The sequence below is a fragment of the Stegostoma tigrinum genome, chromosome 11 (genome assembly GCF_030684315.1).
Source record: "Stegostoma tigrinum isolate sSteTig4 chromosome 11, sSteTig4.hap1, whole genome shotgun sequence".
Classification (NCBI taxonomy): domain Eukaryota; kingdom Metazoa; phylum Chordata; class Chondrichthyes; order Orectolobiformes; family Stegostomatidae; genus Stegostoma; species Stegostoma tigrinum.
The window spans coordinates 29,776,142-29,795,718 of record NC_081364.1 but is presented as its reverse complement, the minus strand read 5'-3'; the positions used below and the strand labels follow the sequence as shown (position 1 = coordinate 29,795,718).

General features: G+C 39.3%; 1 protein-coding gene across 3 annotated transcripts in view; it reads right to left on the bottom strand.

Annotated features, from left to right (window-relative positions):
• The window catches only part of LOC125460565 (voltage-dependent L-type calcium channel subunit alpha-1D-like), a 556,326-nt gene that overhangs the window by 38,175 nt on the left and 498,574 nt on the right, over positions 1-19,577 (bottom strand). For all 3 annotated transcript variants that reach the window (XM_059649877.1, XM_059649878.1, XM_059649879.1), the window contains 2 exons: positions 3,962-4,078; positions 825-1,180 (listed from right to left, as the gene is read on the bottom strand). In XM_059649877.1, the coding sequence (XP_059505860.1) occupies positions 825-1,180; positions 3,962-4,078 (473 nt within the window). The remainder of the gene's footprint in view (positions 1-824; positions 1,181-3,961; positions 4,079-19,577) is intronic.

Sequence of the window (19,577 nt, the reverse complement as noted above, 5' to 3'; positions counted from 1 at the left end):
TACATTCAGCATGGACTGGTTGGACCAAAGGGTGCATGACTCTGTACTGTGTGTCTCTATGACTTTATGACTCTATAACAATATTGTGAGAACAGCTCCCAATTCCCTGAAGGAGGAAAAATTTTGGGGTGAGGCGACCACTTGGTGGCAAGGGGTCTAGTGGCAGGAGAAATACATGAGCCTGTAATTTCTCTCTCTAGCCCTGCTGACGCGTTTTGCGTCTAATGAAGTGTTGAAATTACTAGCACAACTAAGCCAAATTTTGTAGCATGGATATTTGGAGTACTTTATGGTAATGTTTACTAAACAAGGTTTTATTTGTTTCTATTCCAACTTATTCTTAAGAAAAAAGGTAGGATCTGTTATAAATAAATTCCAGTTACATATAATGTTTTTTCTGTTAACTAAAGATTTTGTTTTCAATTGATTTCACTGCAGTCATCTTTTAAATGTCTCATGTCAGTGCATAGCAAAACTGAACACTTGTGCTTTAGATTAAATAATGGCCTCATTAGATTAGTGTATAATTTAATAATGTGGCACATTCATTAGTTAATATTGATATTTTTACATTTTATATATCAGGGAAAGCATTTTCTCAACTAAAAACGCAAATTCCTTTTTCACTGTGACATATGTGCCATGCTTATTTAAAACAGAGGATGAATGTAAACTTTTTAAGGCAAACATCTAATCCTTTTCTTATTTCAATTAATCAGTTCCCTATTTAACAAATATTATTTCACCTTGCATTTTGACAATGAACAAATCTTAATTTTTAAGACATTGCTTACTCCATAGCCCAAGCAATTGAAAGTTCTTACCTTCTGCTGCTTGACTTCTTTGGTTTTTCAATGTACGAAGTGTGGGAGTTGCAGTTTTGCTTATGTTTTAAGGAGCTGGGGTGCTTTCCATTTGCAATTTTGGACACATTGGCATTATTGAGATTGGCATTAGTGGAATTTGGTGATACCTTTCCTGAAAAACTGTGATTAAATTGGTTATGTGATATTGAATTCTCAAAGTTGGACAAAGGAAGTGATTTTTCAGAATCAGTTATTGGAGGAGTTGAAGGTCGTTTAACTTGCAGGGGCCGCTGTGTAACATTTGTTTGCTGGACGAAGTTTTGTTCTTTTCCAGGGACATGGTTGACATGGTTGCCAAACAGGCCACCACTTCTCTGAAAAATGTCAAAATAAAAATAGTTAAAATTGAGTTTCATTAAGAATTATTATAAATATGATATTTAATCTTTTAATATTATTATGTATGTTATATTTTTAAAAACCCTGTTCATTCATTCATAGGATGTAGGCCAGACTATGTAAGGATGGCAGTTCCCCTCCCTAAAGGAGATCATTGAACCAGATGGGTTTTTCTGACAATCGACAATGGACCATGGTCATTAGTAGACTCTTATGTCCGGATTTGTATTGGATTCATATTCCACAATTTGCTGTGGCACAATTCGAACCTCAGTCCCCAGAACATCACCTGGGTCTCTGGATTAACAATGCAGCGATAAATCGGTAGGCAGTTGCCTCCGCTTATATAATGACTTCTTTAAAACAAAAGCTTTTGTTTCAAGCCCAACAAAATAATTCTGCAGTTTAATGAAGGGTTTGGGTCAGATTGAAGACTTACTGTTCTACAATCGTGAGTGAGACAGACTGAGATTTCTGACCTTCTTTTGGATTCTGGAGTCAGTATCTCAGGATAATTTGCCTTTTTGGGAAAGCCCACCAAATATAAAGCAAACCAAGCACTTAACTGAGCAGTGGTGAGCTTTTGGGATCTGGGACCCTGGGTTCTCAGTGCCTTCTGCTGCTGGCCTCTTCCTCACTGAACTTGATTTGCAACACCACCAGGGAGACGGTGTGTGCAGCTGGTAATCACTGATGAACCCAGGCATAAGTAACTGATGTTGGCAGGGAAGTGATGGGGTAGACTGTCGCAGAACAGGGGTGAGGGAGCTGTTATAAATGTTAGAATGGCTCTCAATAGCATACTCAGTGCCCTTGAAAGAGGGATAAGTGTGCTTTGTAAATCACAATGCAAGGAAGTAAATAAAGGAACGTTACAATGAATCAGGATTAGAAGAGCTTTAAGGCAGAAGGAACAAGCTGTCTCAGGGAATTTGTATGTGTCCAGATCCCCAGAGCTTGAGATGCTCCAGACCAGTATCTCAATGTGTACATAGCAGTACTGGCTTAAAGTACAAGATAAGGCAACCTGCATGTTGAGTATTCTGCCTGCCACTATACAAATACCATGCATTATAATTGACTATCTCATTATTAACAGTAGGTCACTTAATAGAAGGTTTTGGTGTTGTAATGCAGAAAGTATCTTCGTGGTATGACAGAATGAATGACAGAAAATGAATGAAGAAAAAGCAAAAATAACAGTAACACACATTTGCGACTATAAAAGGGATGAATAATGCACAAGCGATGGAAGTTCGAGTGAACATGTATCGGGTTCTTTCTCATGCAGAATGATGCTTAATCAAACCTAACTGAACATCAGCAAGTATATTTAGTTAAATTTACTTTTCTTTTTTATTTGTTGCAGAATTTTAATTGAAAACCCCCCAATTCTTATATTTGAGTTAACTGTCCAACAGTATTTGATGTGTATAAATAATGGTTTCATTCTGCGTATTGCTATGTCATGGGCCCATGTGGAACTGACAGACTCACAACCACACGTTAGTAAATTGTTGTTACATCATTTTTGTTCTATTACGTTATCTCCATCATCACTCTATGACTCTCTCTTGCATCTTTTAAATTAGGTTGCTGGACTTTCCAACAAGGAGTGTAGGTTTTTATTCCTTATCTTTAAAAATCGTTGAAGAATCCTTTAAGTAGAAATGATTGCAATGTTTATTAAGCCAAATGGTCTGTTCAGTGCATGGAAGACGCACAGTGTTTACAGTAGTAATTTTCATTGCTTTCGACAATTAAACTCTTGTTGGAGACTAAAAGGGTATTTTACAATTTGGATGCTAGTTTACATTACATCAGGGAACCTATTGACAAGGACACATCAATAAAAGCAGAATGTGTGATCTAAATGGCCTCTTCTTTCTAAAATTTCCTGTTACAAATATAATAACAGAAACTTCATGAGACAGTTATTTATTACTATTACACGGACATTCACAGCAGTGGCATACTGAGCAATAAATTATTTGAACTTTCACTAATCTTCATAACAGAAACAGACTGCTTCCTTAAGTAAAGCATAATCAGCTAGAATTTTTTCAAGGATGATGTCACAAAACAGGCAGTATCACTCAGGCCACCATGTACAGATCCTATTCATTGTTCAGTATCATGGTTACCAATCATGAGGAATTTCTACCTTAGGTTTCTTAGCCTGAATATACCGGCTGCACTCCATTTGAAATTCTGTCTTTCTCTGATATTCAAAATAATACTGTGGATACGCAAACATGTAATACTGTATACCATACATCCTAATACATGCACACTGGTATTCAAGTTCAATGGATGCAATAACACCCATTGTATCTAGCCAGCAGCTTTCTCCATACGTATACACCAAAAACTGACAAACATTTTAAGGCTTATGCCAGCATGTGATGATAAATGGTGACTACAACATGCGCCATCATGAGATGCCATTGTGTCATGTTATATAATGGATTTCAGGACATTATGTCAGCTCTCATTTTGACTGGACTACATCACATCCATACCACCAATTGAAGTTATCAGTGGTATTAATGTGATCAGATCTACCATATGTAGGACCATTGCACAAAATTTGTAAAATCAATGCATAACCAAAGCTAATGCCAAGCTAACTGCTGTGTTTTATTAATACATCTGTAGATAAATTACTTCCATGTTCTTTCACTACAACAGTCTATGTAACTGAAAGTTTCTTGAGGGAACACAAAACAGGAATTACTGAAGGGATGTTAACTTACTCTGTATATATCCTCATCCTCTTCTTGAGTCCCTTCAATAATATCCTCTTCCTGTAGATCACATGAAATTGCTCTACGAATTTCCGGTCCCATGTCATGTAGAGTTCTAAGTCCAGCCTATAAAATAAAATGCATTACCTGGAAATGTCACAATATATTAGTATCCCAGACGCTCTTCTGGTGACATGACTGACCATCTAGGCAAGCTGACTGCCTTTATGTCGGTGTTAATGTTATCATTTAGGTAACCAAGGAAGGTACGCAAGTGTGAAGTGGATTTAGTTCTCTCTCTCCCTTACCAAAGGGAAACATCTCCGACATCCACCTGATGCCCCAACTCAGATGGGAAGCTGCTGGTTTGAAATGACATACTTTCATTTTATGGTACAAATTGGTGTAGTATTCGGTTACTACATCAATGTTTTCCAATATTTGGAGCAGAAGGTTGGATTCAGAAGTATAATCTGTGTGTCAGTTAAATGAGGACACAAGATGTAAGCATCCCACATAGAAGGAAATTTAAGTATAAAAATTCTATAATTTTCTTTACAAAATTGGCTACAGTTTCTGGAAGAATTTACTTTTGCTGGTTTATCCATAATATTGCCTGTTTTCATACTGTAGACAAAACTCTGAATTCTCTGCCAACAGTGAAAACTGAGTGTGCATCAACTGTGAACTGTAACAAGGAGTCTATTAAATATTGAAATAACACAGATAAGGCAAAACTCATGGATTGCTTACAAAATTGTTGTAAATTTGGGTGTTGCTGAATCACAAGAGCTGCAATCCTTTTTTGACTCAGAGAACGTGCATAACCTTAGAGAATGATGGTCAGCTTTCTATTGTGCTCTCAGAAGGCCTTTGACAGGGAACACATGATCTCAACTGCGGCTGACAAATAATGCAAAAATAAACAAAGGACTGTGGCAATCAAAATAGCAACAAACTGTTAGTCAAATTCTGGATTCTATCCTCAAATAATCATTAGGAAAGAATGATAGATACATCTGAAACAAGGTATTGTGGCAAAATGCATTGGCATTATTCAATGAATCTTATGAACTTAATACATATATTTTGTTGAGAATTGCATTGCTCTGATGATGACATTATCTCCCACCATTGTTCTTGTATTGACAGACAGCATCTGATCCCAGAATGAGTCAAAATTTCCTCTAATCATATACAGGGAGACCAAGGTCTTTCTATCTTTGGGTCTGCCACAAACCCTTCTCCCAAACCAGTGATCAACTGCTGAACCTACTTTCAACTTCTGTCTTATCAATACTATTTGGGGGAATTGTTTCCTCCACAGATGGCTTAGTCATCTTAGGATCTTGGGCTTCTTGTTTCACCAAGAGGTGGTGTGAGAAGGGGCTGGGAGTGGCAGTTAGGGGAAGACTGTACATGGTACAAAAAGAATAATTCTACAATTCATTTTTTAAAAACATACTGGCCACTGGACAATGAGGCAGCACAGTGGCTCAGTGGTTAGTTCTGCTGCCTCACAGCAACAGGGAGCTGGGTTCAATTCCATCCTCGGGTGACTGTCTGTGTGGAGTTTCTCCCTGTGCCTGTGTGGGTTTCCTCCGGATGCTCTGGTTTCCTCCCACAGTCCAAAGATGTGCAGGCTAGTTTGGCCATGCTAAATTGCCCACAGTGTTCAGTGATGTGTAGATTAGGTAGGTAATCGGGGGATAGTTCTGGGTGAGATGCTCTGAGGGGCAGTGTGGACTTGTTGGACCATTTCCACACGGTAGGGATTCTGTGATTCAGTGGGAAAAATTCAGTTCTTGCTTCACCAATTATGCAATTTCGTAAAGTGACCTAACCCAGCCATTGACATGTAGAAGGTAAATGATAACTTTTCAGAAGCTGGCATGGACACCTGAAAAATATTATGAGCTATTATTGTTTGGGCATCTTTCAGACAAAATATGGGTGCAAGATATTAGTTCCAAAACAGACCCTTGATGCATCCACTATGTAAAGCAGGCAAAACAATGTCCAATTTCTGTCTCAAAGAGTGAGAGGCACTTAATTAAAAATGAAATCATTCATGAGATTCCAAGCCAGCCTTTATTGCTCATTCCATTCTGCTCTTGAGAACTGCTGGTGAACCACCTTCTTGATCTACTACAGTCTCTATGGTACTTTCCCCTGCACCTTAATTTTCTTCTTTACCTGTTTTCTTCATTCCCTTTTAAACATTGTCATGGAATCAGTTTTAGTAATCACACGGCTATACAGTGGAGATTCAATAAACCTCTCAGAAGGAGGAAAGATGGTAAATTGGACCTTGCTTTGTCCACTTTGCCGATATGGGGTGGAGAAAAAACCCCACCAAGTTTACGGTGTTATTTCCTGAGTATGAAATACATTTGACACCATATTAACTAGATAATATTCAAACACCCTGGAGGCTAACTCGAACAAGTCCTGGCCCTTCCTCTCCCAGAAAGGCTTTTAGGTTTTTCAATGCTGTAACCAGAGCTCAGAAAAGGAACTGGTTGGAAGCTGCCACCTAAATTATAAATACATACTTTTAAACTTCACAGCTCCAGTTAGCTATACTGTACCACCATGAGTTCCTCCTGCCCCATGCTAGCCATAATCTCATCCTCTTGCCCCTCCTCACTAACCTGAGTGTGTGGCTGGCGAGGAAGATAGCCGAAATATTCCTTTTTAAAATAGCGAGCAGCCTATGGACACATGAATCACATTTAAAACATGCAGGGAAGATGCTGATGAGGTCCAGTTGTGGCCTTGTGGCTTGAGTGTTTTCAGCAAGCCAAACTTTCTGCACCTAAAGCCAGGCCATGGGAGAGGATGACAGCAAATCATAGAATCCCTACAGGGCAGGAGGAGACCATTTGGTCCATTGACCCTCCAAAGAGCATCTCACCATATTCCATAAACCCATATTTACCATGGCTAATCCACCTAGCCTACACATTCCAGAACAGTATGGACAATTTCAGCATAGCCAATCAACCTAACCTGCAGATCTTTGGACTGTGGGAGGAAACTATGCAGACATAGGGACAACATGCAAACTACACATAGGCAGTTGCCTGAGCCCAGAGTCAAACCTAGGGCCCTAGTGCTGTGAGGCAGCTGTACTAACCATTGAGCCATTGTGCCACCCCAAATTACACTTGCATGTGACCACTTTTCCACTTTTTAGGTGAATGGGGACAATCCATCCAGGTCTTGGTGCATTCAGTAGATGCACTCATTTTGCGATTCATTTCTTGCAAATGAAACACAAAATTGCAAAAGAACAGGATTTCTTGGTTAGTGCTTTTAAGCGTGGATCCAGCACATTATAACTGAATCAGCATTCCTTCTTCTGAGAAAAACACTTCTCTTGTTTAGTTTCTGAAATGGAGACAAAGTTTAACAGCTCCCAGGTTGAAGGGAGGACAACTTTCTTTCACAAGAGAGCTCTGTAAGCAACGTAAGAGAAATTCCAGAAAGGCTACTTTTGTTTTTCAATAATGGGTATCCTGCTCAGTGAGCTGATGTAAAGATACTGTAGAATGGTGGGTGGGTAGATCAATACCATTTATGCAATTAACAAATTAATCCCCGTTGTGGTAGAAATTCAACTGTCAAGTTGAGTTTGTACTATTTTCTTTGCAGTATTATGCAATGAAACACCTTGAATATAAATAATCCCTCAAAGTGCTGCATTTAAGTCTCAACCCATTTGCTCACTTTACTTCAAGTGCAAGATAACCCATTTTCATACCAATTTCACCTTTCAAAGAACTCTTTTACTAATAGAGAGTGGGGTCATAGAAAGTAATCAGTTCTCATTTGCATTCTACCCATTTATGTCCTCTTATCTTGGAAAGCACAGTGCTTGATTGTCCAACTCTGACAAACCTCAGGAAACAGCATTTCAAACATATTTTAGAACTTCAAGGGTGGGTGTTGTTGAAAAAAAATGTTGTTAATTGGACGGTTCCTCCAAACGTCCAGGTTTTGACAAGCTTTAAAGAAATATGGATGTATTGGATCACTGAGTAGCAGGAAATGACTTAAACTGCAGTAGCAGCTGGAATTGAATTTTTCAAAGCGGAATTAGAAAGATTTTTGAGAGACAACGGAGTCAAGGGGTATTGGGCAACCAATCAAGAAAGTGGAGTTGAGACCACGAACAGATCAGCCATGAGATTGAGCATTGCAGCAGCCTTGATGGGTGCTGAACCTAAATATGATGTTCTTTTACTTTCTTTAGAGCTTTTTACTTCTTATTTCATGGGATGTGGGCATTATTGGCAAGGCCAGCCCCTGTTACCCATCCCCTAACTGCCCTTGACCTGAGTTGCTAGCTAAGCCATTCTGAGGGCAATTATGTGTCAAACACATTGCAATGTATCTGGTGTCATATATAGGCCAGAGCAGGAACAGGATAGGCAGGCATGTAAAGTAATCAAGGGTTCAGAAGAGACTTACCAGGATGTTAGTGGGACTGGAGAGTTTTAGTTATTAGGATAGGCTGTGACATTTTTCAATGGAGCGTAGAAGGTTAAAAGGGTGATATTATAGAAATTTATAAAATCATGCGGGGCATAGATAAGGTAAATAGCAAAGGTCTTTTTCCTAGAGGGGGCAAGAAGTAAAGGGCATATTTTTAAGATGACAGGAGAAAGATTTAAAGGGAACCTCAGGGGTAACTTTTTCACACAGTAGGTTCGTTTGTGGAATGAACTCCCAGAGGAAGAGGTAAATGCTGGTATACTTTTAACATTAAAAATAGGAAAGGTTTAAAGGGATATTGGCCAAATGCAAGTAAGTGGGACTAGTTTAGTTTGGGAAACTTGGTCGGCATGGATTTGCACTGAAGGGTCTGTTTCCGTGCTATATGACTCAATGACAGAACCTGTCCAAGGAGGCCCTATGTTTCTCTTCTATGTAGTTAGCAGGTGGATAAATAGTCATACTGGGCACTGTTTAAAATAGTACCTCAAGAAGTCCTTGCATTATCTAATTATATGTTTTCTTTGTACTGCCATGGTGCTGCCTAAGAAGCTATAGCACACCAGTAATGAGACAGAGCCCATCCATTTGCCACCATGTCACTTTCTGTCATCCGTTCCAGAAATAGATAGTGGTCAAGACTCTTCTGGAACAGGACAGCTAATAGTGTCTGCCATTACTTTGTGCATCTTTAAGATTTCAGAAATTGTTTTAGTACCTAAGAAGTGGAATTTTAAGCTGATCAAAGAACAACAAGGCCACCAGGATTTCTGGGACCTCAGTAAACAAGGGAACCATGGTGTACTTCTTGAAACGATTGAAACACCAAGAACAAAGAAAATGGTGTAACTGTAAGAGGTGGCAGAGTCATAGCCATAAATAAACCTGGCAGTTATCCTTAAAGTAAATATTTATTTTGGGTGCCATTCAGGATATGCTCATAAAGGAAGGCAGTTTTTTGAGCAGCATCCACTCATTAAGTCTGCAATGGTTCTATATTCTGGGGGGATTTCTTGGTTCAAACTACATTTTTGACGTGCAGCCTTGAGCTGAAACATGACAGGTAATATTTGCAAAATGTAAATGCCAGATGACTGTCTTACATAAGATCAAGCTTCACAACCTCCCAATGAAGTTCAACGTGTTACCATTTCAAATCCACTACAATCAACATCCTGAGATCGTCCCTGTCCAAAAACTGACAGGACCAGCCACATAAATGTGTGACTACTCAAGAAGATCAGGGAATAGTTATTCTACACCACACTGGTCACTGCCTGACACAAAGGCCTTTCTACCACCTCAAAGGCTCAAGTTGGAAGTTTAACAGAATTTTCTCCACTTACCTGATTATGTGCAGCTACAAATGTACTCAAGAAACTGAACACTATCCAGTCATGGAATTATCAACAGTCTGTCAATCCTCTTGAACATCCTCCCTCTCAAACACCATAATATTGTCACTAAAGTATGCACTGTTTAAAGGAGACAATGACAACTTTCCAAACCCTCTAATTACACATCCCACATTTGCAACAAATGCCATTTAGAAGAATACGGCGGCAAATGCATGGGAACATCATCACTGTATTGTTGAAGATGCCATCATTTGGATGAGATGTAGAACTGAGGATATTCCGGCACACTCAAATGGGCATAATTAATGCCACGGCACTATGAGCAACTTGGGAATTCCTCCCACTCTCCTGACAAATCTTTATTGATGACCAAACACCACCATAATACAATGATCTGGTCTTATTGGATTGCTAGGGCCTAGAAGCATGGTCACCAATTAGCTGCGGAGTATCCTACATTACAGCTAATTAATATTTCCAATGTTGTCACTATTATAATACACTTTCAGATATTTTAAGGGCCAAGGAATTCTAAAAATGTCACTTTTTTCCATTGATACTAATCATAGAATCCTTACTGTGAGATAAAAGGCCATTCAGCCCATCAAGTCTTCACCGACTCTCTGAAGAAGCATCCCACCCAGACTCATCCCCTCACCATATCCCTATAACCCTGCATTACTTATAGGTAATCCACCCAGTCTGCACATCTTTGGACTGTGGGAGGAAGCCAGAGGAAACCCACCCAGACATGGGGAGAATGTGAAAACTCCACACAAACAGTCACCTGAGCCTGGAAGTGAACCTGGGCCCTTGGCACTGAGAGGCAGCAATGCTAACCACTGAGCCACCATGCTGCCCCTCCCCCAGATAGGAGGCTTATTTCTAATTTGGATTCCCTTGACAAGATTGCGTCTATCATTGAAACTAACAAAGTGTAGAGCTGAATAAACACAGCAGGCCAAGCAGCATCTCGGGAGCACAAAAGCTGACGTTTCGGGCCTAGAGCCTTTTTCTGATGAAGAGTCTAGGTCCGAAAAGTCAGCTTTTCTGCTCTTAAGATGCTGCTTGGCCTGCTGTGTTCATCCAACTCTACACTTCGTTATCTCAAATATTAACACGCAGTCAATTCCAGCCTGTGTAAGTTAAAGTTCATTGTTGACCTGTAGATTTGGAGGTGAGATGGTGGGTTGCAGGAGGGATGTGGTTAGGGGATTGTTTCATAAATGTCCATACTTGGGAGGCTAATGCTGGTTTCATTTCAGGTCCTTCTGTCCAACTGATAGATGACGGATGGACCAGATAATCCCCAATTTCCTAGAACACAGGGGATAAAAGCAAAGCACAGAGGCCAAATTGATTCAGTCAAGGGCAATAACTCCAATCACCATGGGAAAGCTACACGTGGCTCAAAACTACTGAGAATCAAGAGGCTAATTTTTTTTAAAAATCAGCTTAGCCGACCAACCTACAAATACAATACCATTTGTCAACCTAAAATGACAGGGTGCAGAGCTGGATGAAACACAGCAGGCCAAGCAGCATCAGCCTGCTGTGTTCACCCAGCTCTATACCTTGTTATCTCCGATTCTGCAGCATCTGCAGTTCCTACTATCTCTGAAACCATTTATCAACCTCCTTATTCACAAGAGTACGAGCTGGGAGAAATAATTTACTATTAGCGAGTTTTGAGAAAATTTGTAGCTCAGGTTGAGGTTCTGGATGTGAGTTTGCTCGCTGAGCTGGAAGGTTCGTTTTCAGACATGTCGTCACCATTCTAGGTAACATCATCAGTGAGCCTACGGTGAAGCTTCATCGGAGGCTCACTGATGATGTTACCTAGAATGGTGACGAAACGTCTGAAAACGAACCTTCCAGCTCAGTGAGCAAACTCACATCCATAATTTACTATTAAAAGGTAGGACGAACAAAGGGAAAGGCATAAGAAACAAAGCCTGAGTTTCCTAGATGACAAATAAGGTAGAAATTAACATTACAAAGAAAAAGTCTACTTTTGACAGTGTGAGGCAGAAAATACAATTGAAAGCCAAAAAGAATACTGAAAGTACAGAGGGTAGGTGATAAAGTAAATAAGACAAAGAAAGAGGAATTATAAGAATAAACTAGCAAGTCACATAAAGGTGAATTCTGAAATTCTTTCATATAAAAATAATAGAAGAGTGGCTAAAGGAAGAGTAGGGATGATTGGACACCCCCGACTCCACTGCCACCAAAGAAAAAGGATTTACACATGGAGGCAGGAGGCATGGCTGGGGTGTTAAATGAATACATCTACCTTTACAAATCAGAAGGATGCTGCCCAGGCCATAGTGACAGAGTAGGAATATCTTACTAGCAGGATTCCAAAATAATAAAGAAGACTTCAATAGACTGTTGGCACTTCTAATTGATAAGACATTGGGACTGAATGAGATGCATCCAAGGATTTTGAAGGAAGTGAGAGTAGCAATTGTGAGGATGCTGACCATAATCTTTCAGTCTTCCCTGGATTCAGGAGAAGTGCCTGAAGACTGGAGAATTGCAAACATTATGGCCTTGTTCAAGAAAGGTTGCAATTTAGATCCAGAAATTTCAGGCCAGTTTAACTTCGGTGATGGGGAAATTTCTAAAAACAATTGTTTGGGATAGAATTAGTAGTTGCATTTACATGGGTTGAGACTAATAGGCAATAGATATTTTTCAGGCAGGAGAAACGTTGTAGTTAGAAATTTCTGAGAAAACGATATTGGGACCCTTGCATTTCCTGACATATATATTAATAATCTGGATCTGGTTGTGTAGAGAACAATTCCAAAGTTTGCAGATGAACACAAAACTTGGAAGAGTTGAAAACTGTGAGGACAACAATGTTCGCCTCCAAAAGGATATTGAAAGTGACAGAGTGAGCAGGTAGATTACAGATCAGGTTCAATGCAGAGAAGTGTGAGGTCATGCAGTTTTGTGGGAGGATCATCGAAAGACAATATAAATTAGGACGTTCAGGAGTTGAGGGACTGGGCATATATGTGCACAGATCATTGAAGATGGCACAACAGATGGAGATAGCTGTTTGTTGTTGCATTTTGTACAGTTATAGAAAGATATGAATGCATTGGAGAGAGTGCAGAAGAGATTTACAACATGGTTCCAGGATGGAAAACTTCAGTTATGAGGGCTCTTTGAAAAAACTGTGACTATTTTCTTTGAAGGGAAGAAGGCTAAGAGGAGATTTGATAGCAGTTTGCAAAATTATGAGTGTGTTGGATAGAATAGGGATTATTTTTCACTTGTAAAAGGAATGAGGGCATAGATTTAAAGTGACGTTAAGATGATTGAGAGTAGTTAGGGTGTAGAAAGCATTGTCTGGAAGCAGTGGGGGCAGATTCAATTGAGGCATTCAAGACAGCATTGAATAACTATTTAGATATGAAAATTGTGCAAGGGTGTGAGTACAATGCAGGAGATTAGCATTCAGTAATGATGCTCATTGAAGACCTGTGCAATCACAATAGGCCAAATGGCCTGCTTCTGTGCCACAAGAATTTTTTGAACCTGTAAATTCTAATTCTCATATTCTTTTAATTTGAGATCTGTAAAGTAGAACAGTTTAATTCTGGTCTCATTTCGGTAAGGTGATTTCAGTACATCCATTGAAAGATGGGACAAATACACAGAAGGCATGTAAGGAAATAGGCACATATAAATTTAGTTCTCAGTTTCAGGTATGAATGAGGGTTATAATATCTCCAAACGTGCGTGCTGCTGACTGGACCAGTGTTTATTTTAGAGCTAATAATGGTGCAATATCACAGATTTGGTAGTACAGAAGCCCAGGCTAATACTCTGATATATGAATCCACATTCAGCTGGTTTTATTTTTAGTTCAATTCAAAAATCTGGCATTGAAAGCAAGTCACAGTAATGGTGACTATCTCAATTGTCATAAAAACTCACTTGGTCATTAACATACTTTACAGAAGAAATTCTTGCATCATTACTTGGTCTGGATGTCATGACACCAGATCCACAATGTCATTGACTCTCTTATGCCCTTTGTAATGGCCTAGCAGGTCATTCAATTCAATGGGAATTAAGAATATATTAGTAAATCCCACATCCCATGTAAGAATAAACATAAAAATAAATATTCCTGAGCAGGTCATTAGCCACCACCTTGAATCTCTGCTGTGCAATGGGGAGTAGGTCCACTGGTGTGCTGTTAAGAAATGAACTCCATGATTCTGACCATGTTGCAGTGAAAGAATAGCAATACAGTTTCAAGTCAGTTTATGAGTGGTTTAAAGGGGAACTTGCAGCTGGCAGTGTTCCTTTGCATCTGTTGTCCTTGACTTCTTGTAGGTGACAGAGGTTGTGGGTTTGGGAAGAGCTTTTGAAGGAGTTGTGGTGTGTAACTAACTATTGTGGTACAGGTATACACTTTGTTAAAAATTAATTAGTCAGTGCTTCTAAACCTGAAAGAATTTTAAACAAGACCCCAAATTTGGTTCGGCAACTTTAGAAGAGTGCACAACGAATGTTGCTATGCATGATGGTTAGTATACAATAGTTCATTACCTGCATCATTTTTGACCACAAGGCAGAACTGATATCTACACAGAGGGTTTGGCACTTCTACCCATCTGTGTGGGTGAGGAGACTGTCTTAGTGGAGACAAAACAACTTTAATGTTTCTACTAAACTCAAAATGTTAACTGCGTTTCTCCCTTCAGGGATACTGCCAGAGCATCTGAGTTTCTCCAGCACATTGTTTTTATCTTGTCTGTTGCTTCACCGCAATAATGCTTAGAGGATTGCTAAAGCATAAAGAATGCAATACACAATATCCATGTTTCCAAGGGGAAGCACCAGGGAAAGGGAAAATAAACACTAGAAAGTGGGCAGAGATGCAAAAATACCTAGCAGACAGTGCATTCCACAAACTTGTGGGTCACTGTAAAATAAAGTTACCCTCATGTTACCTCTCATTCTTCTGTCTTAAACATATGCCATCTGGTTATTGATTTTTCAGACACTATTCATTCTTATACAAAATCCTTCATGATTTTGATCACCTCTGGCAAAGCTCCCTCTCAATATTCTCCATACAAAAAATTGCAACACTTGTTCTCCAATCCAGTATTTCAGCTTCAACACAGCGACAAGAGGATATATTGCAGCCTAGAACTGGAATCCAACAATAAGAGGGGAGACACATTTTAACAGCAGCAGCTTCAGGCGAACTACTGACTGGAGAAAATAATAATCAAGTAGTGACATCACAGATTGGTTTCTGATTTTAAAAATGTATTGTTTGGAAGAAGGGATTAACTGAGAAACAACAGGAATAAGTGAAAGTCAGGACCAATATGTTAAAGTAATAAGTAAGCAAACACTGGTAAGGAAGTTTGCATGAACAAAGTAAGTTTAATACGAACTAAGTAAGAGCAATTGAATTTAAGGCATGATGGAAAAAGGTCAGTTATAAGTGGAATGTGTGGCCTGTAATGTGTTGGAAGTCAGGGGCCCTACCAGGGTTCTAGACAACCACACATGCAGGAAGCATTTCCAGTGGCAGAAACTTGAGTTTCGGGTCTTGGAATCTGAATGATGATTGGAGATACTGACTCATCTGTGAGGCCAAGAGTTACATGGACAACAGGCTCGGAGAGGTGGTCAGTTAACATTGTGGCTTAAGAGTCTGAAGGAGGGAAGGGAACGGTGACTGCTAGGCAGTCCAAGAGAAACAGCCAGGTAATGCAGGAATCCCCGGGCATCCCACTCACAATATGGTTCGAGAACAGAGGGAGTGCAGTCAGAGACATGGTTATGGCATCACCAGTGACTCAGTCATATAGGAGGAGAGGAGGAAGAAGAAAGGAGGAGCAATAGTGATAGGGGATTCATCAGTAAGGGGAACAGACAAGGATTTCTGTAGCCTTTAATGACACTCCAGGATGGTATGATGCCTCTCTGGTGCTTGGATCCGGGATGTAGCTGCAGGACATTCTTCTGGCTGTTATGGACCAGACCAAACCCCTTTAATATATTTCTAAATTTTTCTTAGTTTAAAGGTAATTGTAAGGTGTTGCATTCCAGATGTAATTCCATTGGTCAAACTATCAGATTTAAAGCAAAGCACACTATATTCATCCACCATTGTTAAAATACAACAAAAGAAAGAAGTAATTGGAATAACAACGCTACTGGTAAACTTAACTGAATAAAAGATACAGTAATTATTATTAATTCACTGTTACGATATAGTAACATTTCTTAAACATGCCCTTGGCAAAATGCAAATTCAGAAAACAGATTTCTCTCATGCAACTCTGGTGGCAGGAAGAGGACCCCTAGCTTTTGGTTGTAACTGAGAGGGGAATAAAACAGTTTCCACTTTAAGACCTCAACAGCAACTGCCAAAAAAACTAAAAATCCTGGTTCTATGAGAGCTTCACCACACCTTCAGGCTGCTTCTATTGTTCCAACTTTTAAAAACAACCCAGGGCCTCACAAGCTGTTTACTCTAGTGGCTCTGGTAGACTGCTCAATACCCTTGACTTAAAACCTCTCCAAAAGAAAGGACAAAAATAACCACTTAAAGCCACAGTATCAATACATGGGGTAAGAGTAGACAGCCAGAGATCATAGTCTGTGTTGGTACCATTGACTTATGTACCAAAGGGGCTGTGGTCTTGCAATAAGATTTTTGGGTGTTAGGTAGCAAGTTAGCAAGCAAGACCTCAAATAAAGTATATTAAGATTACTCCCAGTGCCATGTGCGAGTAAGTACAGAAATAAGAGGAAAGGCAGATGAATGCATGGCTGGAAAGACAATACAGGAAAGATGGCTTTAGATTCTTGGGAGAGGCTCTTGAGAAGATGGCATCTGTACAAGTTGGGACAGGTTGCATCAGAACAAAGCTGGGACTGAGTTCTTTTCGCTAGTGTAATTAGGAAGGTTTTAAAAGTTGCCTAATAGGTATGCAGAAACCAAAGGAGAATAGTCGTGGAGAAGACAAGGGTTTAACCACACTTTGAGATGCAACTGGCATGAGCACAGGCATTGCAAGTTAATAAGTGAAATTAGAGTAAGGAAAAATTATATAAAGCCTAAATCAGGGTTGCTGTGTATAGATATGAATGCATGGAGTATAGTAAGTAAGTTGGGAAGTTACAGTTGCAAGTTGCCACATGGAATTTTGATATTGTGGCGATAAGAGACCTGTGTCAAGGAAGGGCAAGACTGGGTGTTACATATTCCTAGGTACAACATATTCAGAAAAGACAGAAAGGAAGAGGAGTGACCATATTGGCTAAGGAGAGCACTGCGGTGCTGAAGAAAGGGAAGTCTCAGGAGGGTCCAAGCACAGAATAAATGAAAGTAAGGAATAATAGGGTTCAATTTAATTGTTAGATGTACTCCATAGTCCACCAACTAGTGAAAAAGATTAGAGGTATAAATCTGCAGAGAAATTATAGCAAGATCCTAACATTACAAAGTAATTATAATGCAAAACTTCATTTAGCCAAACATAGCTTGGAATACTTGTACAGGACAGCAAGGGACAACTGTTTCTCAATTGCTTGCGGAAGAGCTTCCTCCAATGCTACAAAGGAAGATTCAGTTGCAACAAGGACACAAAATTGGCTTTTTTTGTTATATGTTATGCGATAATGATCTAGACCTTGTTGTGAGGGGAAAATTTCAAAGTTTGTAGATGACAGAAAACGATGAACTGGACAGTGTAGAATTCCAGATGGATCTAGTCAAGTTAGTGGAGTGGGCCGATGGGTGGCAGATGAGTGGCCATCCGATGGACAGAAGTGTGAAGTCGTAAGACTTTGAAAACGAGAATACTGCAAGATTATACAAAATAGGCGTACAATTCTAAGGGGGGCTGCAGGAGCAGTGACACATGTGCACAAGTCATTGAAAGTGGCATGACAGGTGTAGCAGTAAGTAGAATATACTATATTCTCACCTTTTTAATAGGGGCACTGTGTACAAGCACAAGGAGGTGAACATATACAAGTTAGACCTCAGATGGAGGATTGTGTACAGTTTGGCCACCACATTATAGGAAGGATGTGAACACAGTGGAGAGAATGCAGAAGCAGCTTCCAAGAATGCTTCCAAAGATGAGGACCTTCAGTAATGAGGATAGATTGAACAAGGTGGGTTGGTTCCCCTCAAACAGAAAGACTCAAAAGTGATCTGACAGAGATTTTCAACATTATGAATAGGCTGGATAGAGTGGATAGTGAAAAACTGTTTCCACTTGTAAAAGGAACACGAGGGCACAGGTATAGTTTGAACTGCAAAAGAAGCAAGGGTGAAGCGAAGAAAAATCCTTTTCATTCAGCAAGTCGTCAGGTTTTAGATTGCACTGCCTGGAAACGTGGTGGAAGTACACTCTTGAAGCATTTAAGAGAGCACTGGATGATAATTTAGATTAAAAAAACGCGCAAAGGTATAGGGATATATTGAGATTGGTACCAAGTGATGATGCTCATTTAAAAAGCTGGTGCAGGCACGACTGTCTGAGCATAATAATTAAGCTATAATAATTCTGTGATTCTGTTAGTCCATAATTTAACATAATGGTTCCGGAGAGAGTCTTTTATTCTTTTGCCAAAGACATCATTCCTTTTCTAAATTGTGATACTCAGAATTAATGATAATATGCCTGCTGAACTAATGCTTTACACAGAATTAGGATAGCATCCTGAACTCTCTGCCTTATTTACGAGGCTCAGGATTCGATCTGGTTTATTTACAGTTTTCTTAACCTGTTCTGTCATCTTCTCTGTTTGGGCACACATCGACATTGCACTCTTCTTGCCGAGCGATTAATGTTTTGTGGGCACTCATAATCTTGTGATGATGTGGAAGATCAGGGATTAATCTGTCACTGATTTAATGAGAATTATATACTCTTCAAAGAGTAATCTTTTCATTAATAAATATATTTCCTAAATTATACCCTGTCTCCTCTTCACAATTTTGCTTTTCTGAACTGTGATATTAGGTTGTATAATTTGCAATATTGCAATAATCTTTTTGAGAACTTTGCATGGCCCCACGGCTTGAGTATTTAATTTAAGTCCTGAGTGGAGAATAAGCCTCATTCTATTCATTTAAGGTACTCTGCATGGTTTGAAGATAGGTGTGAACAATTGGTCTCTCAGTTTCATCTATTGGAGGTTTCTGAGCTCTAAAAATCTCTAGATTGTTACAGGGAATGGGAAACTTAATGTCCAAATGCCTGGCCAGCACCCGCAGGACTAAATGTTTACTGAGTGAAATTGTCCATCCTGTTCCACATGTACATTGAAATACCCAACCCTATCCTAAATTGTTAGCATCACCTGAATTTATAGCATTTGGATATCTTTTCAAAAAATCCACTAAAATGTGTATTTTGCATAAAAGGCTGATTAACTTCCAGTTTCAAAGGAAAACATCTCAGTAAAACAGATAATTATTTAAATAATTAAAAACCTGCATTTGCTGATTTTAAGGATACAGTTAATCCAGGTTTGGTAACTTTTATATAGTCAGACGTATCTGATTTCACCTGATTTGGTGTGGTTTGTTCTTGGCACTTGATGCAATGACAAAGATTCCCATTAACGTGAAAGCACAGCTTCAGACTACTTGTAGAAACATTTCATTAAGTCACAAAACGAAGTTCCCTTCCCTTCAGATATAATGTTGAAAAAGTATTGATATTATCATTATTTTTCATTTACATTAACAAAAAGAA